Here is a 25,237-nt window from a genome sequence, read left to right as displayed (position 1 = left end):
GAACTGAACTTGTGCTCCGGTGCGGCAGTTCTGTGACGATTCTGTTTGTGAGTGTGATTACTTTTGAACTGTTCCAACCAAGCGCGTTTTGTATGTCACTGTTGGTCTATTCTGTGCTGAATGTCTTTCTGGTAATGGCACACAAACGCACGCACGCACGCACACGCACGCACGCGCACGCACAGAGAGAGAGAGAGAGAGAGAGAGAGAGATAGAAGCACTAGGAGCAGCGTCGGCAGAATTCTGCGAAGGTGCACGGTAGCGAAGGTGTTGCAAGATTTTTACAAGTTGTGGCCAAGACACACGAAGAACCGCTTCTTCGTCAAAATGTTGGCACATTTCGTACGGGGCGGGAAGAAAAAAGAAAAGCCATGCACCATGCTTTCGGTTACACGTTAAAGAACCGTGCGTGGTGCAAATTACTCATTTGTCCTTCGCCATGGCACCTCTCATAACAGCTGCTATCGGTCATCAAACCCACTAATTCATTTAAACTTACTCATATTTCACGCGATCAACACTGCTAACACGCAAATGATGAAATCACTGGGCATGCGAACCCGTCAACGAACAAGGTGCATGAGGTATGTGCATTTTACTTTTTGCATCAGTTTTATTCTGGCAGCGTTCGTGACCACGGTGGTACTGGCGACTGTTCTGGATGTGATCAATCGACACAAACTCACCCTCGGCGACCAAGCGCCGGCAGACTCAGATGCTGGTAAGGACAATCCATAGCAAACTCCGCGCAGGCAAAGTCTTAAAATGACGGGCCTCACCAGACGTCAACATATTTAAACCAAAGCCAAAGAAACTTTCCTGTTGAGGTCCCTGACCTTCTGCTTAAGAGGCGTGTTCCATTTTCATTCTCTGGCACGCGCCACAAAATGTGTTTTCTTTTTCTTGTCTATGCTCGTTGTCGTTCTTCTCTCCTATTCGCATTTTCTTATAACAAGAAGTTCGTGTCTCTTTGCTAACGACGTGTTCTGAGCAGACCTTAGACGCTAGCCTTTCCTGTCATCCTTGTGTGTCGCCGACCCTGTCATCTCCTAGAGTTCTTTATTTTTTTTTGTCCAGCAACCAGAGCTCGAAGGCACTCGACAGTGTTATCTTACGTCACAGTGTTACGCAAAGTAGGTCTGAGCAAATGGAGACTTTGTGCTAGCCAGGACAGTGTCGCCCGTGTATTTATCAAGCTGGAAAGTTGCAAAACTTTATCGCTGGACTGACTGACTCGCTTCTCCATTCTCTCTTCGCCCCCCCACGCCCACACGCAAAAACGCACACGACGCGGTCTTCTACGCTCTGGCAGCAGGGAGCCGCTTTCTGGCGCGACTCCAGACACTGTCCCTGCTTCGGACTGCGCGTTCCACGTTCCGCATGGAAGGCGGCGGAGTCGGCGGGAAAGGGGAAAGACTCGACATCTTCAATGGTCTACGCGTCATCGGCCTGGTGTGGGTGATCGCCATTCACACGCACATCTACATGGACGAAGCGCTCATGGGTGAGACAAGATACAAATGTGCCTTCGTTGGCACCACGCGTACTGTCGAGTGCGCCGAAATGTTTCCGAGAAAAAAGAACGAACAGTAGACGTCATCCACAAAAGCTTTTCCATTTGGAAACATTTTAAGGCTGGATGATGGAAGCCGCAGTCATATAGAAATGCGGTGGAACCAAGCTTATCAAAGGCGGGTAAATATTACGATATGAGGAGGTACACTTCGCAAGATGGTCCTGTCTAGTTAATTTAGTTATTTAGTTAGGTTAAGTATAGCGATCTTGCATCACATTTCATGGTGCTGCAAGCATGAAAGCGGGCTCAAAGATTGCGAAGCGACATGTTACTATCTAACGGACACGAGCACCGCTGTAACAGTCTGAGGATGACAAGACCGCCTTTCTGAGCTTAATTTGACAGTTGCTATAGTTTGACAGTGCTTTGCATCGTAGCGCGCAGAAAGCGAATAAAAGCGCACAGCTATCGGCCATTAGGTAAAAATAAAGTTAAGTAGACCTCAGAAACAGTCTAGTTTCACAACTGCACAAGATCGAAGATTCATTATACGTGGTGCGATGTAACGAAGCTGGTTGCTAGAAAAGATGGTCAACATTGAGGATTATATCTTTGTTGCATCACTCCAAGTATATCGAACCTTGAAGTAGCGCCCACTATTTTACATGCACACATATGCATAAAACACCATAGGCAAGCATGACGTGACCGGCACGAACAGCGGGTGAGGGCACAACCCTCCCGCGTATTTAGGTCATTTTTTGCATCTATTTGCGTAGCGAAAACACGACCACCTTATCTGGCCTCACAGTTGCTAACCATTGCCAACCTAACCTAATGTTACGCCCTTCACAATATGCAACTGTTCTAGGAGGTAATTGAACTTCGCACATATCTCTGCAAAGAGAGAAATTTTATTTACAGAAAGGCAGACAAACTTGCCCGAGAGAACTTGCTCTGTCCTGCTAGTCTGCGCTAAGTTATTGAGAAGTGAAGGCAAAAAATGATGATGTTAAAGCGAAGGAATTTCGTCCATAAATGTACGCAGCCCTGTGGAATATCCCGAGGCCGTGTGTATAACAACATAAGTGAGGTACGTCAATAGGAGTTCATTGGAAATGAATGTGTAACAAACAAATTTGCAGCTGTTTTGTTATTTTAAACAGGTAAAATAGCGAGAACAGCAAACCTTGTGAAATAAAAAATGAAGACATTCTGACCAGCCATTCACGTGCCTGTACTAAAGCGAATATTTCTTGGCGAACTCTCCCGGAATTCCCTGACCGTGGCTGCTACTGGGTGCCACTGCTGTCTTGCCGAATAGCTCGCACTTTAAAAAATATTAATTACGTGCCCCGTGGTGGGATCGAACCCCCCGCACAGCATCCCGATACCCGAACCATTAGGCCACAATCGCACGTATGCTTCCATCATGCCAACGTCAAATAGTTTGAGATTATCACAGCGTGTGTCAGATTGCGTAGCATGGGTGCGCTAGGGCACATGCGCGCGCCAGTTGCCTTTACGTCAAAGTCGCAGGATTGAAATGGGTAGTGGTGAAGGTGGAAACGTCTTTATTTTTAAAAAATCGCATACTGACATCCGGCCCTAAGTCGATCTCACATCTCCTATATCAGGGAACCCAGGAAGGAATCCATAATACAGGAGAAGAGTCAATGGGCAAATTTATAGCATTTGATTAAGTCGCTACACGAAAGCTTCGCTTCACGTAGATTCCAAGATGTGCGTCGGATATGCATGACTGTTGCCATTGTTTTTTTTTTTTTTGCAGACAATAACGACGAAGTATACGAATTGTCGAGAACACTGGCACGGCAATTCATTGTTAACGCTACTATGAGCGTCGCAATTTTCACGACAGTCAGGTAAGTCATAGCAGATGTGTTTCTCCTCCTTTTTTACTTTTCTTTCCACTTTGAACACCATCTTAGTGGTAAGGTCTGATCAGACTATGTTGTTTAGAAGAATCCGGCAAAAGTGTAGAGTTTGTGTTCTCGGTCAGAGTTCGTATAGTTGAATGTGTGAAACGTTAGAACATCACTACTCTGAACTCACTGTCTTTGACAAGGAGTTTGAACTTAGACCTCACAATAATGTTTAGATCCTGTCTCCGGCATTTTTTTCCCAGTTTAATTTAATACATTTGTTTTCAGAAATCATCTCTTGTGTGGCTTTTTTTCTTTAGTTATTAATTTATAGTTATTTAGTCCTCACTATTACCTTTTAATTCAGCGTCCTTGAGGAACCTTGCATTTGTTGAAGAAATGTGATATGCTTTTTACACTCTCCCTTCTCTCTGTCGTAGTGGTTGCTTTTCTGCAATATTTCGCATAGTTTAGTGAAACGCTTATATGAGAGCTAATGCCAGTATTTAATTTCAGTGAAAGTGAAAACATTTCACATACGTTGTTCCTTGCGCTCATTTCAAACTTTCTTCACAAACTTTGACAACGACCGATGCATACTTTTTTGATATTTACAGTGGCTTCATGCAGTGGATGACAATTTCAAAACGATCAGACGAAGAGCACGGCAAGACTAGTTCGGTTCGCAATGGTACTTCACAGGTACCTCAGGTAAGTTCCTTTCTAAGAAGAGCAGTAGCAATTTACAGACTTAAGCGGAGCTAAACTGCGCCTGGGTGATGGCTTGTTTCTGCAATCAGAATTATATCGAAGAAAAAGCTCAAGGGGGGGGGGGGGGGGGGGGGCACTCAAAACATTTAATTGCAATCATGTATATGAACTACTTGGAAGGAATACAACAGGAAAATCTTTTCTTCGGGGAGAGCTGGTTGAACGTTGTACTCATTGTGTTTCTCGTATTGTATGTGTCTGAAGTTTAGAGCTGAGATCCCTGTCTTAAAAAATAAATACAACGAGCGTTACATAGTTGCTGTAAAAGTGACTTGGATTATGAATACTTAACAAGAGAGATGTTCGCGGGAAGATGGCGACTTAACGTTATCAACAATGGTAGAGTACACGGGGTGTCGGTGTCACCAACGTTTCGGCGAGGCGACTTGTATTCGTCAGGGTCCTGACGAAGACAACTCCCCTTGGCGTAGCGCTGGCTGAACTGCATGTACCCCTTGCTTGACCACTGTGCATAAATCACAACGCATTCAACTTCAGCTTTAAGACACCGTGAAAAGGTAAATGTCGCAATATCTCCCAACGAATATTTTATCGATAGAACGTTGCAAAACCTGATGCCCGAAGCTAGATTGCAGATTACTCTTATCCTTATGTTGGTGACATTTCTCGCTTTTGATGTGCTACATTTAAACACAAACGTGCGGCAGATGCGTGCGATGTTTTTCGTTGTAGATCAGGTAGCGCAATGCATCACGGATCTTGCTGTTCTTTCGTCGCATGTTATTTTTTGCTACTCTATTTGCAACTCTGTACCAACCAACCCAGTATTCTACTCTGCTGAGCGGTATTTGAGTCTTGCACCTACCCTAGTCCCATAAAATCATCATATTTTCGGCACATTCATTAATTAAGGCATCCGGAAATAGACGTACAGTACAAAACAAGCATGTTTAAAATACGAATAGCCACTTGATGACTAGTGTAAATGCTTGAGGGCATACTACTGCTCGTGCCTGTCATCCACGGCTCTCGGTTCAAGGGCGAATAATAAACCCGCAGGTTGTTCCCGCTTGTGTGTGTGACGGCATGCTTCCACCACTTTGTGCCGGTTTCGGGGTACGGTCCCCTCTGGGCCACCTTCGGCGAACTGCGCAAACGGGCCTTTCCCGACCACTGGCCATACTACATCACGGGAATGCTCAACCTGCTCGATTTGGAAAACATAGTGAGTAACCTGATAACCTTCTACTCTTATTCGGTCGACCAGTCACTCAGTGGGTCCCTCTCACGGATGAAAGATGACGTTTGAAAAGGATAAAGCTAATTAAAAGAAACGTGATTCACAGGCATTACAGTCATGTGCACATTCCTTCAAACAATACTATAGCTTGAGAGCGAACAGAATACACCGCGGATAAAGCTGGACTTGGTGCCTGCATTCCAACGAGTAATTCGATTTTTCCGCGCGTAGCCCTTGCGTTCTCACGATGCGGCATCCGATTATGGTAAATTATTCGTTTCACAAATAAACGAAAGGTAACGGTAAACGTATGCTTAAGAAATTTCCTTCTCTGTCTGTTAAAACCGGTTATAAATAAGGAAGAGAAATCGTGCAAGGAGTCCTGGTTCTGCATGGCTATTATATTCTGCATGGGCGAGGATATGATTAGCGCAGAAGGTTCTATGCACCTGAATTTCTTTGAGCACGCTTAGAAAAGAAAAAAAACCCATAAAAACGAAGTGTGTCGGTTGTAGAGATGATGCAGTGAGAGAAACGGTCTAATTACATGAACATTCTATCGTATCGCCAGGCTTTACGGTGCAAGGAGCACACATTTTTTTTCTTTTTTAGATCTCTGAAACCCACCAGAATTCTTGCTTCAAATATCTAACAAATGCATGCTGACTACCGGTTAGCAGGCAAGCATTAGTGTAAGCATCTGTCACCAATTAGTACTTCCAAATAGCTCGAGCAGCATTTCACATTACCTGTACATGCTGGGCCCTTTCCTACCCTCTTACATATTCAACATGGTAGTCCTATTTATATCACATAAAAAATTGACAATCATACGGTTTTAACTCTCGGCTTGAACCCATGCAAGATGAAAGAGGAGGCCGGCCCAGGTTGAAGGCAGCCATAAGAGATTCATCAGAAAGCGCGTGTGATTCAGATCGCTATCTGTCCTCGACCAGGGGACACCAGGCGTATACTGGGCGGATAATGAAGAAACATTCTGACCGCTGCTCTTCCTTTCACAAGCTTTCCTCGGTGGGCGAGACAACTGATGCCGTCTTGAATCCTTTACCATGGTCAGATGAGCCAGCGCAATCTCTGTTCGGTAGCAGACCGTTAGCCGGCCACACTGGTCCAGTCCTCCTCTGTCTCGCCGTTCTCTCGCGATTTTCTTTCCGACGGACGGGTCTTCCGTTTTATTAATGACGCGCTCTGATATCTTCGCAGCAAAACAACAGACGGTTACCATTAATACGGATCATTCCTGCAAGCCAAAGCCGCAGCGCGTCCTCCGAGCCGCTACAAAAGGACAGCCCTGACTCGGCCCTCTGATGAATGCACGCAGAAGCTTACGCGGCAACGTTAGAGAACGGACGCGGTCATTTTTCTTGGAGAGAGAGAAAGCGTCTCCGCCGGCGAGTCTGCAATACGTTTGAGAAACAACTACAACGTCGCCTCTTGGGTTCAAGGGAGTGAGATAACGAGAACAGCTACTTTCCGCTTAATGGTAGATTTCAATAATAGAAGAAAGCGCGGTGGATTGACAGTAATCCGAAAGCATTGTGGAACAAGATTTACAGTCAAGTAACTTGAGTATGCTTTGTCTAGGGAATAGACAAGCGCGGGTCCCAGAAAATACAAACCTTCCTTGAAAGTTAGTTACAATTTTGTGACTAAACATACACGGTCACGTGCAGCATATTCCATCGACACCCTCTTCTTAGTGTATGCATTCTAGTAGAGGCACTGGGGAGGGTGCGCAATTTTGTAAGGCCGGAGAAGTTCAAACTTAGCGAGAACCACTTTAAGTATGTATAAAGCTACACTATACCATGTAATCACGCTACCGATAACGTCGTTACTGCGTTCTCTGTTTCCGTATTTCAGTGCAGTCCTCAGCATTGGTATACAGCATTGGACTTTCAAGTTTTCACAATCATGCTCTACTTCACACGGAGATTAAAAAGGCAAGCGCTTTATTTTAATTTTTTTAACAGCGGAGCTGTTTAAGCCGGGCGTAATGTGTCTGCTGAACCCAAAAATGAGGGCCGATCCTCGCGGTTATGCAGAAATGGTCTAAATGCAATGGCACGTAGCCCTGTGAACTAGCGAAGCTGAGCCTGGCTAAGTCTAGCTAAGCATGGTTGGGACTACTTAAGCTTAGTCAGTTATCAATAACCAATCCATAGCCAATCAATAGCTAATCAATAATAGATCAATAAACAATAATTTCAGGAGAATGCTGGGGATGACTTGGTAGTGCTTAGCCTAGCCCAAAAGCCAGGACAACCTAGGTGTCTATCAGCTCCGCTGTCTCTTTAGCATTGCACCTCCAGTGCAAGCTACGCTATTTTTTTTTGTCTTTCCAATACCATAATTAAAATTATGCTCAGATAATTCAACTCAAACAGGTATGTCGGCTGCCTTTGAAGCGATATCTCACAGCAACAAAACAGCAGAACATGTCCTAAGAACCAATACAGAGAGTCAAAATTACCAAGAATTCGTTCTTCCACCTTGGCCAGCGTGCGTGACATTAAGTGAGTCATGCTTTATTGAACAGCTAAAGGGCTACAGCATGTTCGACAACAGGTTAAACGAACTAACTGTTGCGGCTACAATATCACAGCACCGCTGTCACGTGCAGGTGCTCTCCTTGTTCACAATATTCCACTGTCGTCGTTGCACTTGAAGCTGGTAGTACGTGCAGTTTAGCATGCACCTGCGCGTGAAATTGCGAATTTATTCCGCATGACTTATTTATTTGCCAACAAAATAACTGCATCAGATATTATCATGTTTTCGATTTCATACTCCTAGACGAAGACTGTAACTAAATTGTACTCTTTCTTGCGTAAAATCCTCTATACTTAAAGGGAAAATGAGACATGCCCTAATCATAGCAACTGCTACAAAGGAAACTCATTGCTACGATTGGGTGGATGCTATATGATTGGGTGGATGTCACATTTTCCCTTTAATTACTTCACTCCTCCTAGCGGGTTTCCGCTGAGCTATTACGTCAATCGTCTATACTGTGGAGGATTGTGAAACGTCCGTTGCTACGCTGATTGTTCGCACAAGGAAATGGAGCGTTCCTGATAAAATTGAAGTCGAATCACTGGAGCCATAGCAATAAATCAATCGCGAAACGTGCAGGCACAGAATACCTGTTTGATTGAGTAAGTTTGCTGAAAATATAGTGCATGATAGCTGATGTATTGGAGAAAAGGCAGTAAAAAGGCTGTACGCAGTGTGGGAGGAGCCAATGCGAAATAAACGTGCTCGGTCATTCTATAAGCAGCTATCCCACTGCACAGACAACGAAATAACGAACGAAACCAGTCTAACAAACAGAAAAAAAAAGCAATGGGAAACTATAAAGGACAATTGTCCAGGGACTTTTTAGGTGTCGTGTGCCAACAATGAAACGATGATGTGCGTGAAGTCCGCAACATTCCCGGCAAAACTGCCGCAAGCCACAGTAGTCGCTGCTCGGATGCGGAACTGGAACACATTTTTATAATTGACGCCGAATGATGGGCTCTTGTAAGCACCAGATATCTGCTTATATTGTTCCTTTAATGAATGCGACAGGACTTCTGAATCTACTCGTTAAAGAGCAAGGAACGCTCTTTCTGCTTCACCAAAACAGTGAATAGCAACCACGAATGATGGACTGAATGTCTACTTCCTGTCGCTCTCGCTTTCCTTCAGGACTGGCAGCAAACGGCCGCTTCTCGTCATCATGGCGCTGTCGATGTTGTTCACCTACGTCCAGAATCATATGCTGGAACTTACTCCCGGACTTTTGTACTACACTCCTCTGGGAAGGTGATTGTGAACTTAATAACGTCTTATGAATTGTTTTGTATGACACGTTAACCGTGATGTCGAAAGATGCACGTTATAATCTGACGTTAGATTAAAACGCAAATGTGGTAATTCTTCCTTTTTTATTGTTGGTTTTTACACCATGTCATCTGACTCATGAGTTTCATAAAACGAATTGACTGCAGTGCGTGAAAAAAAAAGCATTGGTGAGGGGGGGGATTTAGAGTAACGATAGTGTAAATATTTTATTGACAAGTGTGCGCCTCATTGAGATTACACAAAGTAGGAGGCCCCACTTGTAATTCGTAGGACTGGGGTGCATAATTTCAGTCAGGCAACTTATACACCGAGTACGTTGTGCTTAGCCTCATTTTTTCTGCTTTTCCGCAGGCTTGTCGTGAGCTAATGATAGGATCCAGTAGTAGGAGCAAATTTGCAGGCTTCACTCGGTAGAAGCGGGGTACATCCCGGCGTCTCAATGCGCGTAGTTCGGGTTTTCCATCTATGACTATATGCGAGCAACGAGTTTTAGCGAAATCCCAGACGAGCTCGAGAAATCCCAGACCAGCAAGATCTAAAGTTTCTCCTTGCGTTCCGCAGACACAACTATGCAGGTTTCGTGTATTACATGCCGTACACCCACATTCCGAGCTACTGCGTCGGAATTCTCGCCGGCTACTACTACACGAAACAGCCTTCACGGAGACTGTCCAGGGTAAGCATAAAACACACTTGGCTATCTCCTCGTCTTCCATTCTGCTTTCTTCCAAATATGTAAGAACGGTCAAAGTCTCTCGCTACTTCTTGTCAGAGAAACTTTTTTCTCCCATTAAATGTCTTATTGCCGGGCTAGGCGGTGTTCGAGGATTAATCAAACCACTACAGAGGAAGCACAGGTGCATTCACAAACGGAGACTCATAGGGCACCCTCAGAAATGAAGCTGCGGAGCTGAAGAAAATTTCAGTTCCTGCGAACCAAAGTATTCTCCAGCGGATGCCTCTGAGAATCTCGTCAGTACAGGCAAGCAGCAAAACACGCCGCTGCCAAACAAAAATGTAAAAGTCGAAAAATAAGATAATGAAGAGACTCGGCAGAGCAACTTATTTGTTTTTGTTTTTCTCGTTTTTTTTTAGCAAGTAACCAGAAAAATATATTTCAAAATTTTCTGGCACAATTTCTGAGCGTTTAGAACAGGTAGTGTTCAAATTTACCATTCAGAGCAATGATTTTCCCCCTGAGTAATGCAAGTTAATCACTGGTAGGATTTAAAGAAGGAAAGAAACATATTGGCAAGGCTCTTCCTTGCGAAGTGGATTGTTCATGGTAATAAAATAGGTCACAAACCTAGTTGCGCATGGCCTACACTTTGTTCTTAATTTGGTCTGATAATTTTGAGAACATTGCTGAAGTTGGAGCTGCATCTACATTGAAACGAGCAACTCCACAGTGTTTATAAACAAGCTTGCTCATAGATGTTACCCCCTTGTCCGCACCCGGCAATATGTTTCATGCCGATTTACTTCCCCCTGTCAATTTTCCTTTACTTCCCTGTCACCATACTTACCGTCGTGAAACATGGGAACTAAATTGCACACCTAACCTGAAACTTTTACTCTGTCTGTAGAAATAAGTTTTTCTTCCAGGCAGTATCCAAGTAAAATTCGATTAATTATTTCCGAGTGCTTTCGTTTGGAACATTGCAAACTATTAGTCCGTTTCTTTAGTACACAAGATACTTAACTCCAACTCTCGTTTTCTTAATAACATATTTATGTTTCCACATCTGCACATTAAAAAAGCATAGAATGGCAATTGAAACCTTATCAGTAGTAGTAATTGTGTACCGATTTTACTCGTGCATTAACCTCGAATTCTGTGACAACTGAAACAAATGTAACCAGAAACTTCGAGCTTGCTTGTAAACGCTTTTATCTCTGTTATCAAGTACGATAATTTCGTCACGATCCTTGGCAATTTATTGCTTTTGATAGTAATGTCCATTGCTAAACGAATGTCCGTTGCTTTCTCAGAAATGTTTATTTTTTATTAAGCCTGTGGCTGACCTACTGTTACCTCCTTGTACTGGACCAAATACTAGCCGGAAATACTATTGGTCCAAAAATGTTTGTATGAATTTTTTTGTCATTGTACAATACAGCTCTGATTGATATGATTACTGATTGAATCCTGCACAGCGGAAAGTGGCCTTGATGTGGGTGGCAGCGGTAGCCGCCATCGGGTTTTCCCTGTTCGGTACCGTCCTGTGGACGGGACACGAGCTGCCATCCAGGGTCGCCACGGCTCTCTTTGCCGCCACCACTCGGACGCTCTATTGCGGTGGTCTTGCCTGGGTCATGTACGCCTGCCTTACCGATAGAGGCGGTAAGCAACTGCGCGATTTCATGCATACGTACGACACCAAAGAACCTCCACAGTAGTCTCTTTTAGGGGACAGATGTTACAAAAAAAGAAAGCTTTACTGTCTCTTCGTACGGTTGGGACTAACTAAACATCTAGTCCCTCGAATTCTCTTACTCTTCTCGCTCATTGCATAGCGAGGGCTTCGAATGTGGCAGTCTTGATGACATGAGGCATGCAGTATACGAGGGTTTATTGGACAGCTACCTGCTACTAAGCTTATCACGTTCTATGCAACACCTGCTGTTAAAACTTAGAAGGGTGTTCCGCATCCGCTGCCTTGGCCGTTAGGTGGCACTGGCTAATATTGCTTTCGGGCTAATATTGTACAAAAATACCCAACAAAGTGATTCGGAGGTTAGCTGCTGAAGGAAGGAAGGAAAGAGTGGAGAAGGAAAGGCAGGGAGCTTAACCAGTTTAGCATAACCGGTTTGCTACCCTATACATAGGAGCGGGATGGGGGAGAATGAAAGATGGGGAGGAGAGAGGTTACCTAATTGGTAAAGCTCCGCACGCGTAATGCGTAGGTTGTGGATTTGGATTTCACCGACGGCATGTTTATCTTTTCCCCCATTTTACATTCATGGTGTGTTTCTTCGAATGGTTGTGACTAACCGAAAATTGCGCTTCTTAGATCCTCTTATTAACAGTTCTCACTCAAAAAGCAAAGCAAACGTGCTAGCGTTAGTAACTTCAAAGATTTGTTTGGTTCAGCATAATTTAAAATGCAACCGCGCGACTTTGGACGATGACACCGAGGAGCATTTGGTGTTCACCCTTGTCTGCCCATCGGTTTACAACTTTGTCAAAAGTCGCGTTCTTACGTTTTGAATCGCGCCAGTGTTATTCAGAATTTATTTTCAAGTCCAGTTCATTAACCTCATACAAACCGCAAGGTTCTATATCTGAGTTTGGTACTTTTTTAGACGTGTCGGTAACTGTAATCTATATCGGCGCATTTTTGCGCACAAATAGAGGAAGAAAACACAAGTGTAACCTCGTGAGTTTGCATCCTCCATATTTGTGCTAAAAGCCACCGATGTGAATTATAATGTAAGGTTCATCCCTCCTGAGTAATTATTTCTCTCAGAAATGCAAACATCTTGAGTTACCTAGTTCAGCTTCAAAAATGCAATTGACAATTCTCTGGAAAAGAATACTTCGCAATCGTGAGAAGGGCCGTTATTTAAAACGGATCTCTCGTCCGCAGATTACGTTTCTCTCTCTGTAAGTGCGGTGCTCTGAGGAAGGAACCGCGAGCACGAACGCTTTCCGAGAACTATTTGGAAAACTTGATAGCCTCAGTGTTTCTCCCCAGCGAGAGTACGAGTATTGTTTCCATTCAATAGCCTCGCCTTGACCACCAACGAACCCACCCAGAACCTTCCACATAGCCGGGGTTCGGCGGTGGCAAAGGACAGAAATGGGAACAATACTTTTGGAGAGAGCGCGTGCGGGAACTTCACGACAGCATGAAATTTTCGGAATAATTGATAGTTCGCCAAAGGCGCTCGCTATCTCTCTTTCAGCCCTCAGAGGATACCATTTACAAGGGGGAATCGAGTCTGTGGGCGAGAGTTCTTGGTTGGAACACAGACACTTACAGAATTTCGTAAGCTGTTCATTAGAGAAAAAGGCTGTTCCAATTCGTCGTTATTTTCGGCGACAAAAAGCTAAGACTTTTTTTTCCCCGTCGCGTGGTTTGTGCACGCTTCCATTGTGTGGTGTGACGTTCCGGAACTGCACAGCGGCTTATGGGTGTCGCCGTAATGGAGGGCTCAAGGCTAATGTTGACCACCTGGTGTTCATTAACATGCGCCTAAATCCAAGGGCCCCCATCGAAGTGCAGCCACTGACACCAGGAATCGAGTCCGCGCGACCTCGTGCTCTGAAGCATGGTCGTCACAGCCACGGAATTCCCCGACCAGTTTGTATTTTGTTCCCTGCATTTTATTGCGAGTTCTCTTTAAAAAAAAAAAAAAAAAGGAAATGTTGGCAGGTCAAGTTGTCATGTCCAGTCCAGACATGCCCACTCTCGAGGTTTCTCAAAGTTTGACAGCCGTTGTAATACCACGAATTATTCTTAAAGATGCACTGTGTTGTCGTCGGAGTCGTATCGCTGTTCACAAATTGTTTGATGAATAACGTAGCTAGTCAGTTATGCACACGTTTCAAAGCGACGCAACGTTCAATATTTGCCGACATTAACTACACTAGGCGAGTTCGCGACCTCAAACTATTTCAAGAAATGAAACATTCCACCCGCCGTGGTTGCTTAGTGGCTTTGGCATTGCGCTGCTAAGGACGAGGTCGAGGAATCAAATTCCGGCCGTGGCAGCCGTATTTCGATGGGGTAAAAATGCAAGAACTTCCGTGTACCGTGCATTGGTCCGAGTTAAAGAATCCCAGATCGTCAAAATTAGTCCGGAGTCCCCCACTACTGCGGGCCTCGTGATCAGATCGCTGTTGTGGCACGTAAAACCCACGAACTTAATTTTTCTTCGACGAGTAAGGTTCTGAATTATCCTGTTTGTTTCTTGTTTCTGTAATGACCGCCGGTGGTGTGTGATGCGCAGGGTTCCTGACCAGTTTCCTGGCGTGGCCCGGATGGGCTCCAATCAGCAGGCTTTCCTTCTGCATTTATATTATTCACGATTTCTTGCTCTACTACCAGTGGGTCAGTTTCCCGGGCAGAGTTAACGGAGGCTACTATTTCATGGTAAGCATGCTCACCATTTTCAATTCCAGCCCGCGAATGAAACAGCGGCGTTCTGCATCCTCCTTCTAGAGCGCAGCGTCACGGGCCGATGTAAACCGGAATAATGCGTATGGGACGGCCGTCGAATTATTGCGGAAGGGGCACAGGAGCAGTAGAGTCGAGCGAATTCGTACAGGCGGCTGCCGCATCACAGGAAGGGTTGACATAACGGCACAAAGAGTTTACTACACCAATCCGCGAAGAAAGCTATGGCGCTGCGAACGTCCAGCTGCCATGAGCAGAGTGAGCGCTGCGGAGGAACTAGCGATAGCGTTAGCCATCACGACGAGACCGCAGTGGGATTGCGTCATAGTTCTGACGGACTCTCAGACGGCATGCAGAAATTACTCCAGGGCCAAAATTTCCAGGGCTGCACATCGCATTCTGAATGGAGCGCACCAGCTGCCACCATACATACAAATCGTGTGGACTCCGGGGCATGAGTCCTTACGCGGCAATCAGCAGGCACACGCCTACGTCCGAGCGCATGCACACCGGGAGCCGCGAGATGACCGCGCCGAGCAGTTCCAACCAGAGCCCATACCATTAACCTACACTCACATCCTACAACACTATCGCCTTTCACGAAGAACGCTACCCCCACCTCATAATTCTCTAACGCGAGAGGAGGCCGTAATATGGCGAAAACTCCAAACAAACACATATCCACATTTGAGTCTTTACCACGCCTTACACCCTGCGCTGTATTCCTATAAATGTCCACACTGTGATCAATGTGCAACACTTTACCACATGGTATGGGCTTGCGCAAACACACCACAGCTAACACCCATAACACACCCCACCACACGGCAATGGGAGGCAGCGCTGTCCAGCTCCGACTCGACGGACCAGCTCAACCTGGTCAACCGAGCGAGAAGGGCCGCTAAGGCCTCTGGACTCTTGGACTGAGGGGACCACCCACTGCAGAGCAGAGGAGCTAACTACGCTCGCGTGCTCTTTTTATTAAAGTTTATTCTCTCTCTCTATCTCCAGCAGCCATGGGAATTATGGGTAGTACATGGATTGGTCTGATATTAGCGCTCATGGCTTCAGACGTTCTTTTAGTCTTTCTATTTGCCAAGAAATCATACTTACTAAAAGCATGATCTCAATGGGTTTCTGTGGAAATGGACAATCATTGTTAATCGTTGCATTTACAACGCAATTTATTCTTAAGGGTTATCAACTTCTGAAAGTCGTTTCAAGCCAGAACGGCCAAGTTTGAGGAAATCTATGTATTATAGCCCATTATAACCCTGCTGGCTGCACAGCTATACTTGTAGCTTCCGTAGACATCAACGCCAGAGTTCAATTATTATTATTATTTTTTTTAGAAATATCATGCTCCCACTTCATTTCAACGCGCTTGTGACACTACGCCGCAGTTCACTCTACATTCAAAATGAGGAATTTGATGTTTCGGGCATGCAAATGGAGACGTGGCCATCGTCGCGCGATGTTTCATAATCATCATGTATCCGGTGGTTCTCATAAACCGAGCCTTTAAAATTAGGTTACCAACTACGCCGTTGCACATTTGCCAAGTTATTTTAGAAGCGTTCGTCTATATAATACGGAGGACGTGCATGCTTAGGTAACAGCTGGCTGAGGCTGTAGCTCTATGTTCTACAGCTATGGAAAGTAGCAATAGAACATTTGCGCAGCGCTGCTGTATCAGCGCATGCGTGCTTGGTTGCTCGGCGTGGCGCATCATGGTGAGGACGTTTTAATGAGCGATTCACTAATGGGCTAACTCATTTTTTTCCCCCTTCTGGTGGGCGTGAGGACTGCTAAGGCGGAAGACTGACGAGGCAAACGTTATTTGGCCAGCGGAGGACTGCAGGATAATCCGCGTTTTTTGCGAGAAGCTTATACGCCAGTCTAAAAAAAAATCCAAACAACGTCGGTGTATGGGACCATGCTGAAAATGTGATAGCAAGCGATGCTCTAAGATTAATTCAGTAGTTTTTCGACGATGAAAAAAGTCTGCCTTAAAGAAAGAGCCATGGAAAATGTAGTGCCCATTATCTACTGTACACCTACGTTCACAAAGCTCTTGGGGAGCACAACATTGCCCCTCGACTGAAGAACATAGCACTCTTGAAGAACCCTCCTTGTAGATTCCCACGACCGCAAGTTGCTTGAGAAGCACGCCCTCAGCCATGTGCATTCCATAGTAGACACAGTCTGTGAGTGGTTGCAAAATTTTTGCCAAGAAATCTCCGAAAGGCGGTGCTGCAACGCATCTCTCTTGAGCTGGAGCGTCGAGTGGAGGAAAGTTGTCTCCGCCGGGGTTCCACAAACACACCTCATCAGAGACACACATCACTAATGGCATAAACAGAGCGTAGGCTCCCAATTTATTCGACGACGACAAATACTTCTTTTGGCATCTACGATGTCCCAGAGCGGCACATGTTAGGACGCTATGGCGGATGCTGTAGCGTACGTTTCCGTACAAATTTTGGTCAAACTGGGGTTCCTTAACGACCACCTGTGTCTAAGTGCGCGAGGGCTTTCATCATTCTGCCTACACCGCTTTGATAAGTTTTGCACACTAATGCATAACTCGCTAAAGTTTAATTACTCTCAATAAATGGAGCGCCGTGTAGGAACCACGTTCAACGTTGTACGATTACACAGTCCGTTGTCAGACGTTTTGCTTGCTTTTTTTTTTCGTCGTAGCTTTGCACTTGACTATATCGCGTATAGTACTATATGAACCACATTCCACCTAAGCTATGAGCTTCGTCACTCATTATACACTGCTTTTCTCGCGAAGCATATGGCCCGTCCAACAAGTCCGCGCACCATTCCGCTTGTACCATGTGCGATAACTTCATCCTGAGAGGAGGCTGCAGCAGCCGTCTCACCAGCTCGCAGACGTGCACAGCAGCCCTACGGAAACACCTTTATCGATAAGTTTGCGGTATAGTTCGAAAGCATTATAAGAATTATTTCTGTTGGTCGCTTACCCTGCATGTGCCCGACTATCAACGAGCTCGCATTTCATCATGCGCGTTACACGTACAGGTCTACAGAGCGCAATAATGAGAAAATCCCAATGCACCATCATTATTGTCTGCAATAAGGTCACCGCTACACAGACGCCTCAAATTATATATGCGTATATGCAACGTGTGGGGAGCCCCCACGTTATATATATATATATATATATATATATATATATATATATATATATATATATATACACACTTTTTTAGATCAAAGTGGTGTCTCCCAAAGAAACAAAGTACGTAAACTGCTCCGGTAAACTGTGCAGCGTGCCGGAGACTAAAGATCGTGCGGGCGTGGTCGCTTCAGCCAAAAATACTAGGATGGATAACGTAGAGCCCGCATTTGACAGACATTTCTTGAAGACTTTAGCAATGCGAACACTAAGTAATGCTGCTTTGACTCGAAAGCGTAACGAACTTGTAAACAGAAAAGAATAGCCTGAAACACACACGGGAGACACCGCAAAAGAGATAAGTTCGGGTCACTCGGGCAAAAAGGTTTTTTTTATATAAACAGCCTCAAGTTTCCAACATAGCGGAACTACTGTGAATCACTATCTCTACATGCTGAAACTATAATACAGTGCACTACGGCAGATTGTGCAGTACTTAATCAACAATGGTATAGATATATACTGCTCAAAGGACACATTTCTTGTGTAGCAATTTCTCCCGTTGTCTTTCACGCCTTCCATTACCTCTCTCATCGAAGGAGTCAACGAAGAGTGCTAGCGCTTCAGTGCTCGTTTCGCATCGTCGTATTTTTATTAATATTCCAGAGAGCAGAATATGCTAATGCAGATACGCACGCGCTGAGGATCACAGTGCACGATTCGCTCTGTCACCCGCTGGAGGGGCCTCCGCCGACTCGCGTTAAAACCCTGTAGCGTCGTGAAGACATTAAAACTGTGATCAGGTACTCATAAACCAATATATACGTATATAAAGTCATGTTGGACTTCTAAAGAATCGGCTTGCGGTTTGGAAGCCGCCTTGGCTCGTTCCACATCGAGCTAAGCTGCGGTACTCAGTCTTACAACAACCTCCCAGCATTATGAAAGCTATATAGCCATAGTCAGACAATCAACAGTCGAAGTTACAAAGTTGTCTCCATTGTCCCCAGTTCGCGATCACCCGATGCGTCGGTGTGTTAGTTCACAAACACGGGTTACCCTTAATTTTTAATATTGCTTTGAATTTGGTCTTTGATAGGGTGAAGAAATTTCCAGCTTACGCAGGACTGAATGGTTTTACAGAGAGAGATTTTACGCTCCAAGGCCCTTCACAATTTTAGCGAAATGACGCACAGTGTATTGCTCCGGCGCGACTGACGTTCGTGCAAGCAGTGGAGCCGCTGGCAATGCGAAAGCGCCCCAATTTCATCCCGTCGAGAAGCCATCGCGAAGTCCCCCTTAAGCGCACTTCACGTGGGAACTCCCGATGCGTTCGGGCACTTCTACCGTCAGTCATGGCTGCTCGGAGCCTTTAATAAAGTTCGCTTCCACGGCCACGGTTATAGGCGTTCCGCGACGCCGAAGGTACGAGAGGTCACGTGGAGCACATTTACGACAACAAAAGAGAAAGAAAAAGAGGAAGAAAAAAACGAAAGGCTGAAGGGGAGAGCGGCCAAAGTTATTAGATGCAGCTAGGCCAGAATGCGGGTAGCTGTCTCGGGAAGCACAAGGCAGGGAAGTGACACGGCTTTCTGAGGACCAGGAAATCAGCAAACCAAATTAACTAACTTAATCAAAGACAACCTTGTCGATGTCACTCAAATTAATTTGATTTGAAATGAAAAAGCGTTTCCGAAACACCAATTCTTTCCAACAATTACATTGGTTCCGAATATTTTGACATGCGCATTGTAATATTGTAATATGGCTGAATCGGTCATAATCGGGGATCGAAGTTAGTGAACATTTTGAAAAAAAAAAACAAGGAAGACAAGCAATGTTTAATACCAAAAAAGATCTAACAGCGCTTGTTTTATTGCGATAGAAACTATGTGGACACTCCAATTGCGTATTTCCGCCATTGGCGTCGCCGTGATGTTCCGTATAAACTCCAAATGTGATAACATCATCGCCGCGCGCCGCATGCGAGCGAAATGATGCGACGGTGACCCGACCATGGTGGCTCAATCTCGCGCGCGCATGAGAGGAAAGTGGGGAGAAAGCGCGCCACCTTCCATCAGGCGCAAGGGAGGGGAGCCCGAAGGTCAATTCTTCAGTGTAGCGTTTTGACAGCGAGTGTGCGCGATCATCGAGTGAGCCGTGATGTTCAGTGTAAAGTCCAAGTGCGATAACATCGCGGTCGCGCGCTGTATGAAGTAGGTGCGAGCGTAAGCTTTCGAGGTATCGGTAACAGAGAGAGATGGTGGCTAGATCTCGCGCGTGCCAAGGGGGGAAGCGTGCCTCTTCAATCACGCGCAAGACAGCAGGAGGTGGGGGGCATTCTACTCCGGTTGTGGCTGTTTAGGACGCTGGCTGAGCGCGACCGCGCGGACCCTATATCTTGAAAGCGATCTGCGGTGGGTCCACGTGCGCTGAGGGCTGGTGGCTTCGTGTGCGCTGCAATCTCGCCGTTTAGTTGTTGGCGTTGGAGCGAGTCACAGCACGAAGGCCATTTCGCTCTCGCTGCTGTTGCTGCCGTTCTTCCTCGCGCCAGCGTTCTGACAACGAGTGTCCGCCATCAGCGAGCTAGATCTTTTCGTGTATCCCTGTGCGCGCTTGACAACCTGCTCGGTAATTTAGTCAGCAAGAGAATGTTTAACGCAGTTTATGCAGCTGATAAAAACACTAACCTTAATTTGCTATCGCAATCAACGCTTCGTCTTCCGGGTTAAAATGTGACTTGTTATGAAGCAGTTGCATTCCGTAGGCTCTAAATAAAATATAAAAATACAGCATTTGCAAAGGATTTGGAAACAAAGAAATAAACAAGAAAAAAATGACAGCAGATCCACGAGGTGAATGATGATGAGTGGGCGAAGCTCCGGGGGGAATCATCGGATCTCCCGCTTAAGGGGACGCTAGCACAAACGCGTTAGAAACGTGCAGTACTCTCTAGTAAGGGGGAGCGGCCACAGCGTCTTACGCAGCCATTTACACATGCCGGAACGTGCACCGCGTTTGCCGACGCCATCACATGACTGCCGAGAGAGTATACCCCCCGTATTCATAAACGCTCCTCGACTTGAACTTGACTTGCCACCGCTTTGGGCAGCGCGTTCGAAACGCGTTGAAGGTAAGGTGGAGAGGCCACAGCGTCTTACACCAGCTTCTTACACGGGCCGTAACGCGCTAGCACAAACGCGTTAGAAACGCGCTAGAAACGCGGCCTTTCGTTAATGTTGGGTATTTATAGCCATCGTGGTGCGTTTGTCCATGTCCGCTTCGTGGCGTAGTGGGCTAACGCCGCGCGCTCGGAAGCGAGGGGTCCCTGGTTCGATTCCGCGCTACGGACACAACTTCGGAATTTTTTTCTCATTTTTCTAAGACTGGTTACACACTACTACTACCACTACGACGGGGACGGAACGGGTGCCGCCATAAGGAGCTTCGCCCCTAAAAGGAGGCTGGCTTAAATATATCCATACAAATAGAACTATCTCATGTGGAAGCGATGGCGGAGCCGAACAAGAGCGCAGGCGAAGCGCAGTTGTGCTCTCGAAAGCCGTTCTCTTCCAGATGACCGTGGTGGCCGGAAACTGCGTCGGCTCGTTCGTGATGGCCTTCGCGCTGCACGCGTTCTTCGAGAGGCCTCTCAACCTGATGGCCAGCGTGCTGGAGGAACGCTTCCTGCCGTCGCGGAGGTCCGAAGCACTGGCCGCCTCGGCGCAAGAGGACGGCGTCGTCACCCCCCGCAGAGTCACCACCGTCAGGGGCCGCAACGACCGCACCAAGCGCCTCTAAAGGGACGCACGTCCCAAAGGATAGCAGACTCGGGGACAACTTTTCTTGCCAGTGCAGGGAAAGCTATGGGTCCCTACTCGCAAACAAAAGAGTTCCCTAAATTCATTAATAATTTTCACATTTACTGAGGGGCGCGTTTGTAGCTGAGGGGCGCGTTTGTAGACACATCTGATAAAAAAGTTCTCACAAACATATGAGATCTAGATATGGTATCTTCAACGGTAAAATCAATAATCGCCAAATTTTATTAAGCATCCAGGGCTACATAGAAGGTTGTGAAGACGGGCAACGGGCGTACACAGCGTGTAAAGAAAACCGAAACTGGTTGCCGCACTAATTGGCGGAGTAACACGATTGTGCAGAAGCTTCGCTTCACTGCCAAGATGAGTTGTCTCCGAGTGTACGCCGTAGAAACCTTATGTACAGTCACGTGCCTGTCGACTGGCACAGGATGGAGCGCAGCCATCGGGACTCCTTTGTTCACCACCCGAGGCGACACAGTTCACGGTTGTCGGAAGCCTGACATATTTACGTAAGCCTCTGTCCTGCCGGCAAAAACGTGATAACGGCACAAAAAATATTTAAAATAAAATTAAATGAAGGGCCCCCGTTTGAAATATATCTTATGTAACAAGCCGGGACTGAGAGGCACGCTTTGTTGTCGCTCGAACTTATATGTCCTCTTGTTCTGTTCCCTAGCAACAGAATTGAATTCGCCTTTCATTTACAAAGAAATATGACTTCACGGGGTGACAGGGCTAAAAGCCTGGTTTAGGTCTCGTCACCAGACCCGGGCAAAAATATCAAAACACTAAAATATGAAGGCGGAGTTACATCTTGTCGACAACAATTCTTTTGTCGCTGTCTCCTTTCAACTGTTCACTGCAACATGCTTTGTTCTCGTTTAAAAATATCCGCCCATAAGCCTTCTTTGGCTTACATAACGTACTTTTTTATTTGTATTTCACTTCCTTGCTCACTTTAATAACTTAACTTCTATGGGCAATAACTGCTTTTTGTTTGAATTTCCTGTCTCCGTGCGTATTAAGGCCTTCGATGTGCGAGTGCTTAATCCGCTCTTGCTCGAGCCACATTTTGTCTTGCAGTACAAAACAAACGAGCAAAGTTGAAATAAACGAGTTTTCTCCTTAACACCGAGATTAATGTGTTTTCCTCTTAATTCCACCTCGACATGTCTTCAAGGTAATTTTTCTTCATGAAAAAAAAAAAAAAGATCAAAGGTACTTTCCTCTATGCGAAAACAATTTTACTTCTTTTTGTGACGCAGGATCGTTCTCCACAAAAGATAGTGAAAACCGTTAGTGCACAAAAAAATGGTAGCTGAAGTCTTTGCTAAGTTGTAGAAGAAATGTTTATGTATGCAGCCAGATGACTAATTAAACACACTCACTCTAACTCATTCTCCACGCACTTTTGCGAAAATTGCTTTATTGCTGCAGTGCGTTCATTCACTTTATCTCGCCATTTTTTATCCATTGAACAATTAAAAGGTTGTTCAAAAGTCAGCGACCACATTCTTGTACAAGCTCTACAACCTTGTATGTAAATAAATAAATAAATACCTATATGGATGCACGGCGAGAGCTCCGCTGACAGAGATTGCATGCTTCATTCTTGTGTTTTCTAATATTTGCTATTTATATAGTTCAGTTTAACTACAGTGTTTTTACTAATGAAGCCTGAGATACCTAATATTTTTTTCTCAGGGCCCAGTCGTATCTCGGGGACAATAAGAAATTTCATTTACCTAGATTTTATCCCAATCATATTCACTACACAGACCAGCAGGTATCATGTATGGTGACAAAAGCAAAGAGACTCTAATGTAAATTCAACGGCTTCTTTGAAGCAGATGATAAGCAATATCAAATTGAACTGGAATAAAATTCAATTTATGTACTGCCCTGCAAATGCCACTTTTTTCCAGTTGCTGCATCTTGCTATGGCACTCGCCCTTGTGCGAGTCAAAGGCGTTCGGTTCCATTCATGTTCTCCTTCAACAAAGGTGACGCCCACTTTGCCCACGGAAAAATGTATCCCGTGCTTGTGTCGTGACATGGACAGACGTCAGACGTTGATATAACGCTCCATGTAGGTTTCCTGATCCTTGTTTGTAATTATGACGCTTATTGATTATTATTATTAGTAGTAGTAGTAGTAGTAGTAGTAGTAGTATTTATTTTTATTTACTTACTTCTTTTGCCCTTGATGTATTATGATGATGTATCAACTGAGCATGCACTAATTTCCTCTGTGGGAATTTGCGGCAGATGAGATGCGGAAGATGGCGCTTGCTCTCCTATATCCATGGTGCATCGACAACACTTTCGCAAGCACCAGCTACTGCAGGAACCGTAAAATATCGCCTTGAAAAAATTGGCACGCCAGTACTGTCTACCTCAACGTCTCCACAGCAACGCATTTTATACCAGAAGAACGTAAGCTAATGGAGCAAAATATATTGGTGCTTGACATATTGCACTAATTAGTGTTAAAACTCTGCATGTACATCCTTTAAATTTCTCACCCAACCCTGACTCGAATAACAGATACACACTATATCTGTTCGAATTCCCTTGAGGAGCCAGCTCATTGAATAGCTACCGGCGACAAGGATAAGTTCGTAGCGCGTAAACGCTAATCGATACCAGTCAGCGCAATACATAACCATTCTGGCCACAGCGCAAGATCACCGAAATTTCGCTTCCCATTGTGGAAGAGCACTTGTGGATAGCATGGCCATACAAATTTTTGATCATTATTTAATGCGAGCTGGGTAGTACATGCCGGTTTCATCGCTAATTTAACGTATTTGCAGCACGTGTGACCCATGCTGACGGTCGGCTGCTATTTTACATTAGAAAACACACAACAACACAGGGCTGCCTGAAACAAGTTTCGTCTAAAAGACAAGAGAGATTAACGCTTTTCTGCTTCTAAAGCGCAGATCAATTCTGCACTTTTTCATATCTTGGATCCCATGCTTAGAAGCTCGATCCCAGCCGTGCAAGGTATTAGAAACGTCCCGTATTGTTTGCGTATAAGAGCGTGACCTGATTTGAATTTTCCGGACATTAAACAATGGCATGAACGAAGCACGGCAGCCCTTGATAATAAGCTGAAGCACACTGCAATAACAGGGCGCCAGGAGAATAAACATGCCCATTTTGCTGTCATTGGACATGCTTCACGAACATATGAGACAAACTAAACAGCTGTAATTTATCAAAAAAAAATACCTCCACGTGTGCACGCGCTTATATCTAATTTTAATTCAATGGAAATTCCCGTTACTTAATTAAACCCGTCGCGTTGAAGAGAGTGCGCCATCGAATATTATGTGATGTAGTTTCTATAGCGCGGTTAATTTTGCTTACACGGCAATAACAATAAAACACCATACAGTTGCAGGAGCCCCAGCTTTCCATACCCGAATAACTTTAGGCCCCACTGAAAGAAGTGTTAGAAGCGAGAACGCGATGTATTTGCCAGGCTTGTTAACAACGTCGACGAGATATTCAGCACAGCAGCTAGCGTGTTGTATACGTAGGCTATAACCGAAGGCGGGTTTATATTCCAAGCATGGATCGGTCTTTAGCCAAAAACGTACATGCGCAATAACTCACTGAAAGGTAACAGAAATGCAAATCCTTAAAAATAGCGTAATCTCTTGAAATTAACATAATAAAAATTGAAGCGTATTTTCCCCTTTGATTGAAAATTACGCTGTCCAGGAAGAGCTCTAACGAACATTTTGCCTGCCATGACATTAACTTACTGAGAATGAGAGCAGGATGCCTGCATTGTGCCGTGGATTGTGCACATATTAACGCGTTCAGCGTTTTTCTTTTTGTTTACCTTTTTTTCTAATTCCGCTTTCTCATCGGTTTTGTCGGTGTA

At 45.2% G+C, this 25,237-nt stretch overlaps 2 protein-coding genes across 8 annotated transcripts in view; one reads left to right on the top strand and one right to left on the bottom strand.

Annotated features, from left to right (window-relative positions):
• Positions 1-14,320, top strand: part of LOC119457073 (uncharacterized) — a 29,550-nt gene extending 15,230 nt beyond the window's left edge. The window contains exons 6-15 of one of the 2 annotated variants that reach the window (XM_049669885.1): positions 612-721; positions 1,316-1,504; positions 3,309-3,402; positions 4,020-4,113; positions 5,194-5,359; positions 7,259-7,338; positions 9,089-9,205; positions 9,806-9,920; positions 11,402-11,588; positions 14,201-14,320. In XM_049669885.1, coding sequence (XP_049525842.1) covers positions 612-721; positions 1,316-1,504; positions 3,309-3,402; positions 4,020-4,113; positions 5,194-5,359; positions 7,259-7,338; positions 9,089-9,205; positions 9,806-9,920; positions 11,402-11,583 — 1,147 coding nt within the window. In that variant the 3' untranslated portion in view covers positions 11,584-11,588; positions 14,201-14,320. Of the gene's footprint in view, positions 1-611; positions 722-1,312; positions 1,505-3,308; positions 3,403-4,019; positions 4,114-5,193; positions 5,360-7,258; positions 7,339-9,088; positions 9,206-9,805; positions 9,921-11,401; positions 11,589-14,200 lie in introns of both variants that reach the window. The other variant, XM_037718901.2, reaches the window with a different exon arrangement.
• The window catches only part of LOC119456458 (diacylglycerol kinase beta-like), a 468,550-nt gene that overhangs the window by 192,250 nt on the left and 251,063 nt on the right, over positions 1-25,237 (bottom strand). The window lies entirely within an intron of this gene.

This window comes from Dermacentor silvarum, chromosome 6, assembly GCF_013339745.2.
Source record: "Dermacentor silvarum isolate Dsil-2018 chromosome 6, BIME_Dsil_1.4, whole genome shotgun sequence".
Taxonomy (NCBI): Eukaryota; Metazoa; Arthropoda; class Arachnida; order Ixodida; family Ixodidae; genus Dermacentor; species Dermacentor silvarum.
The sequence above is the reverse complement of the archived record's forward strand: the minus strand, read 5'-3'. Positions and strand labels throughout refer to the sequence as shown.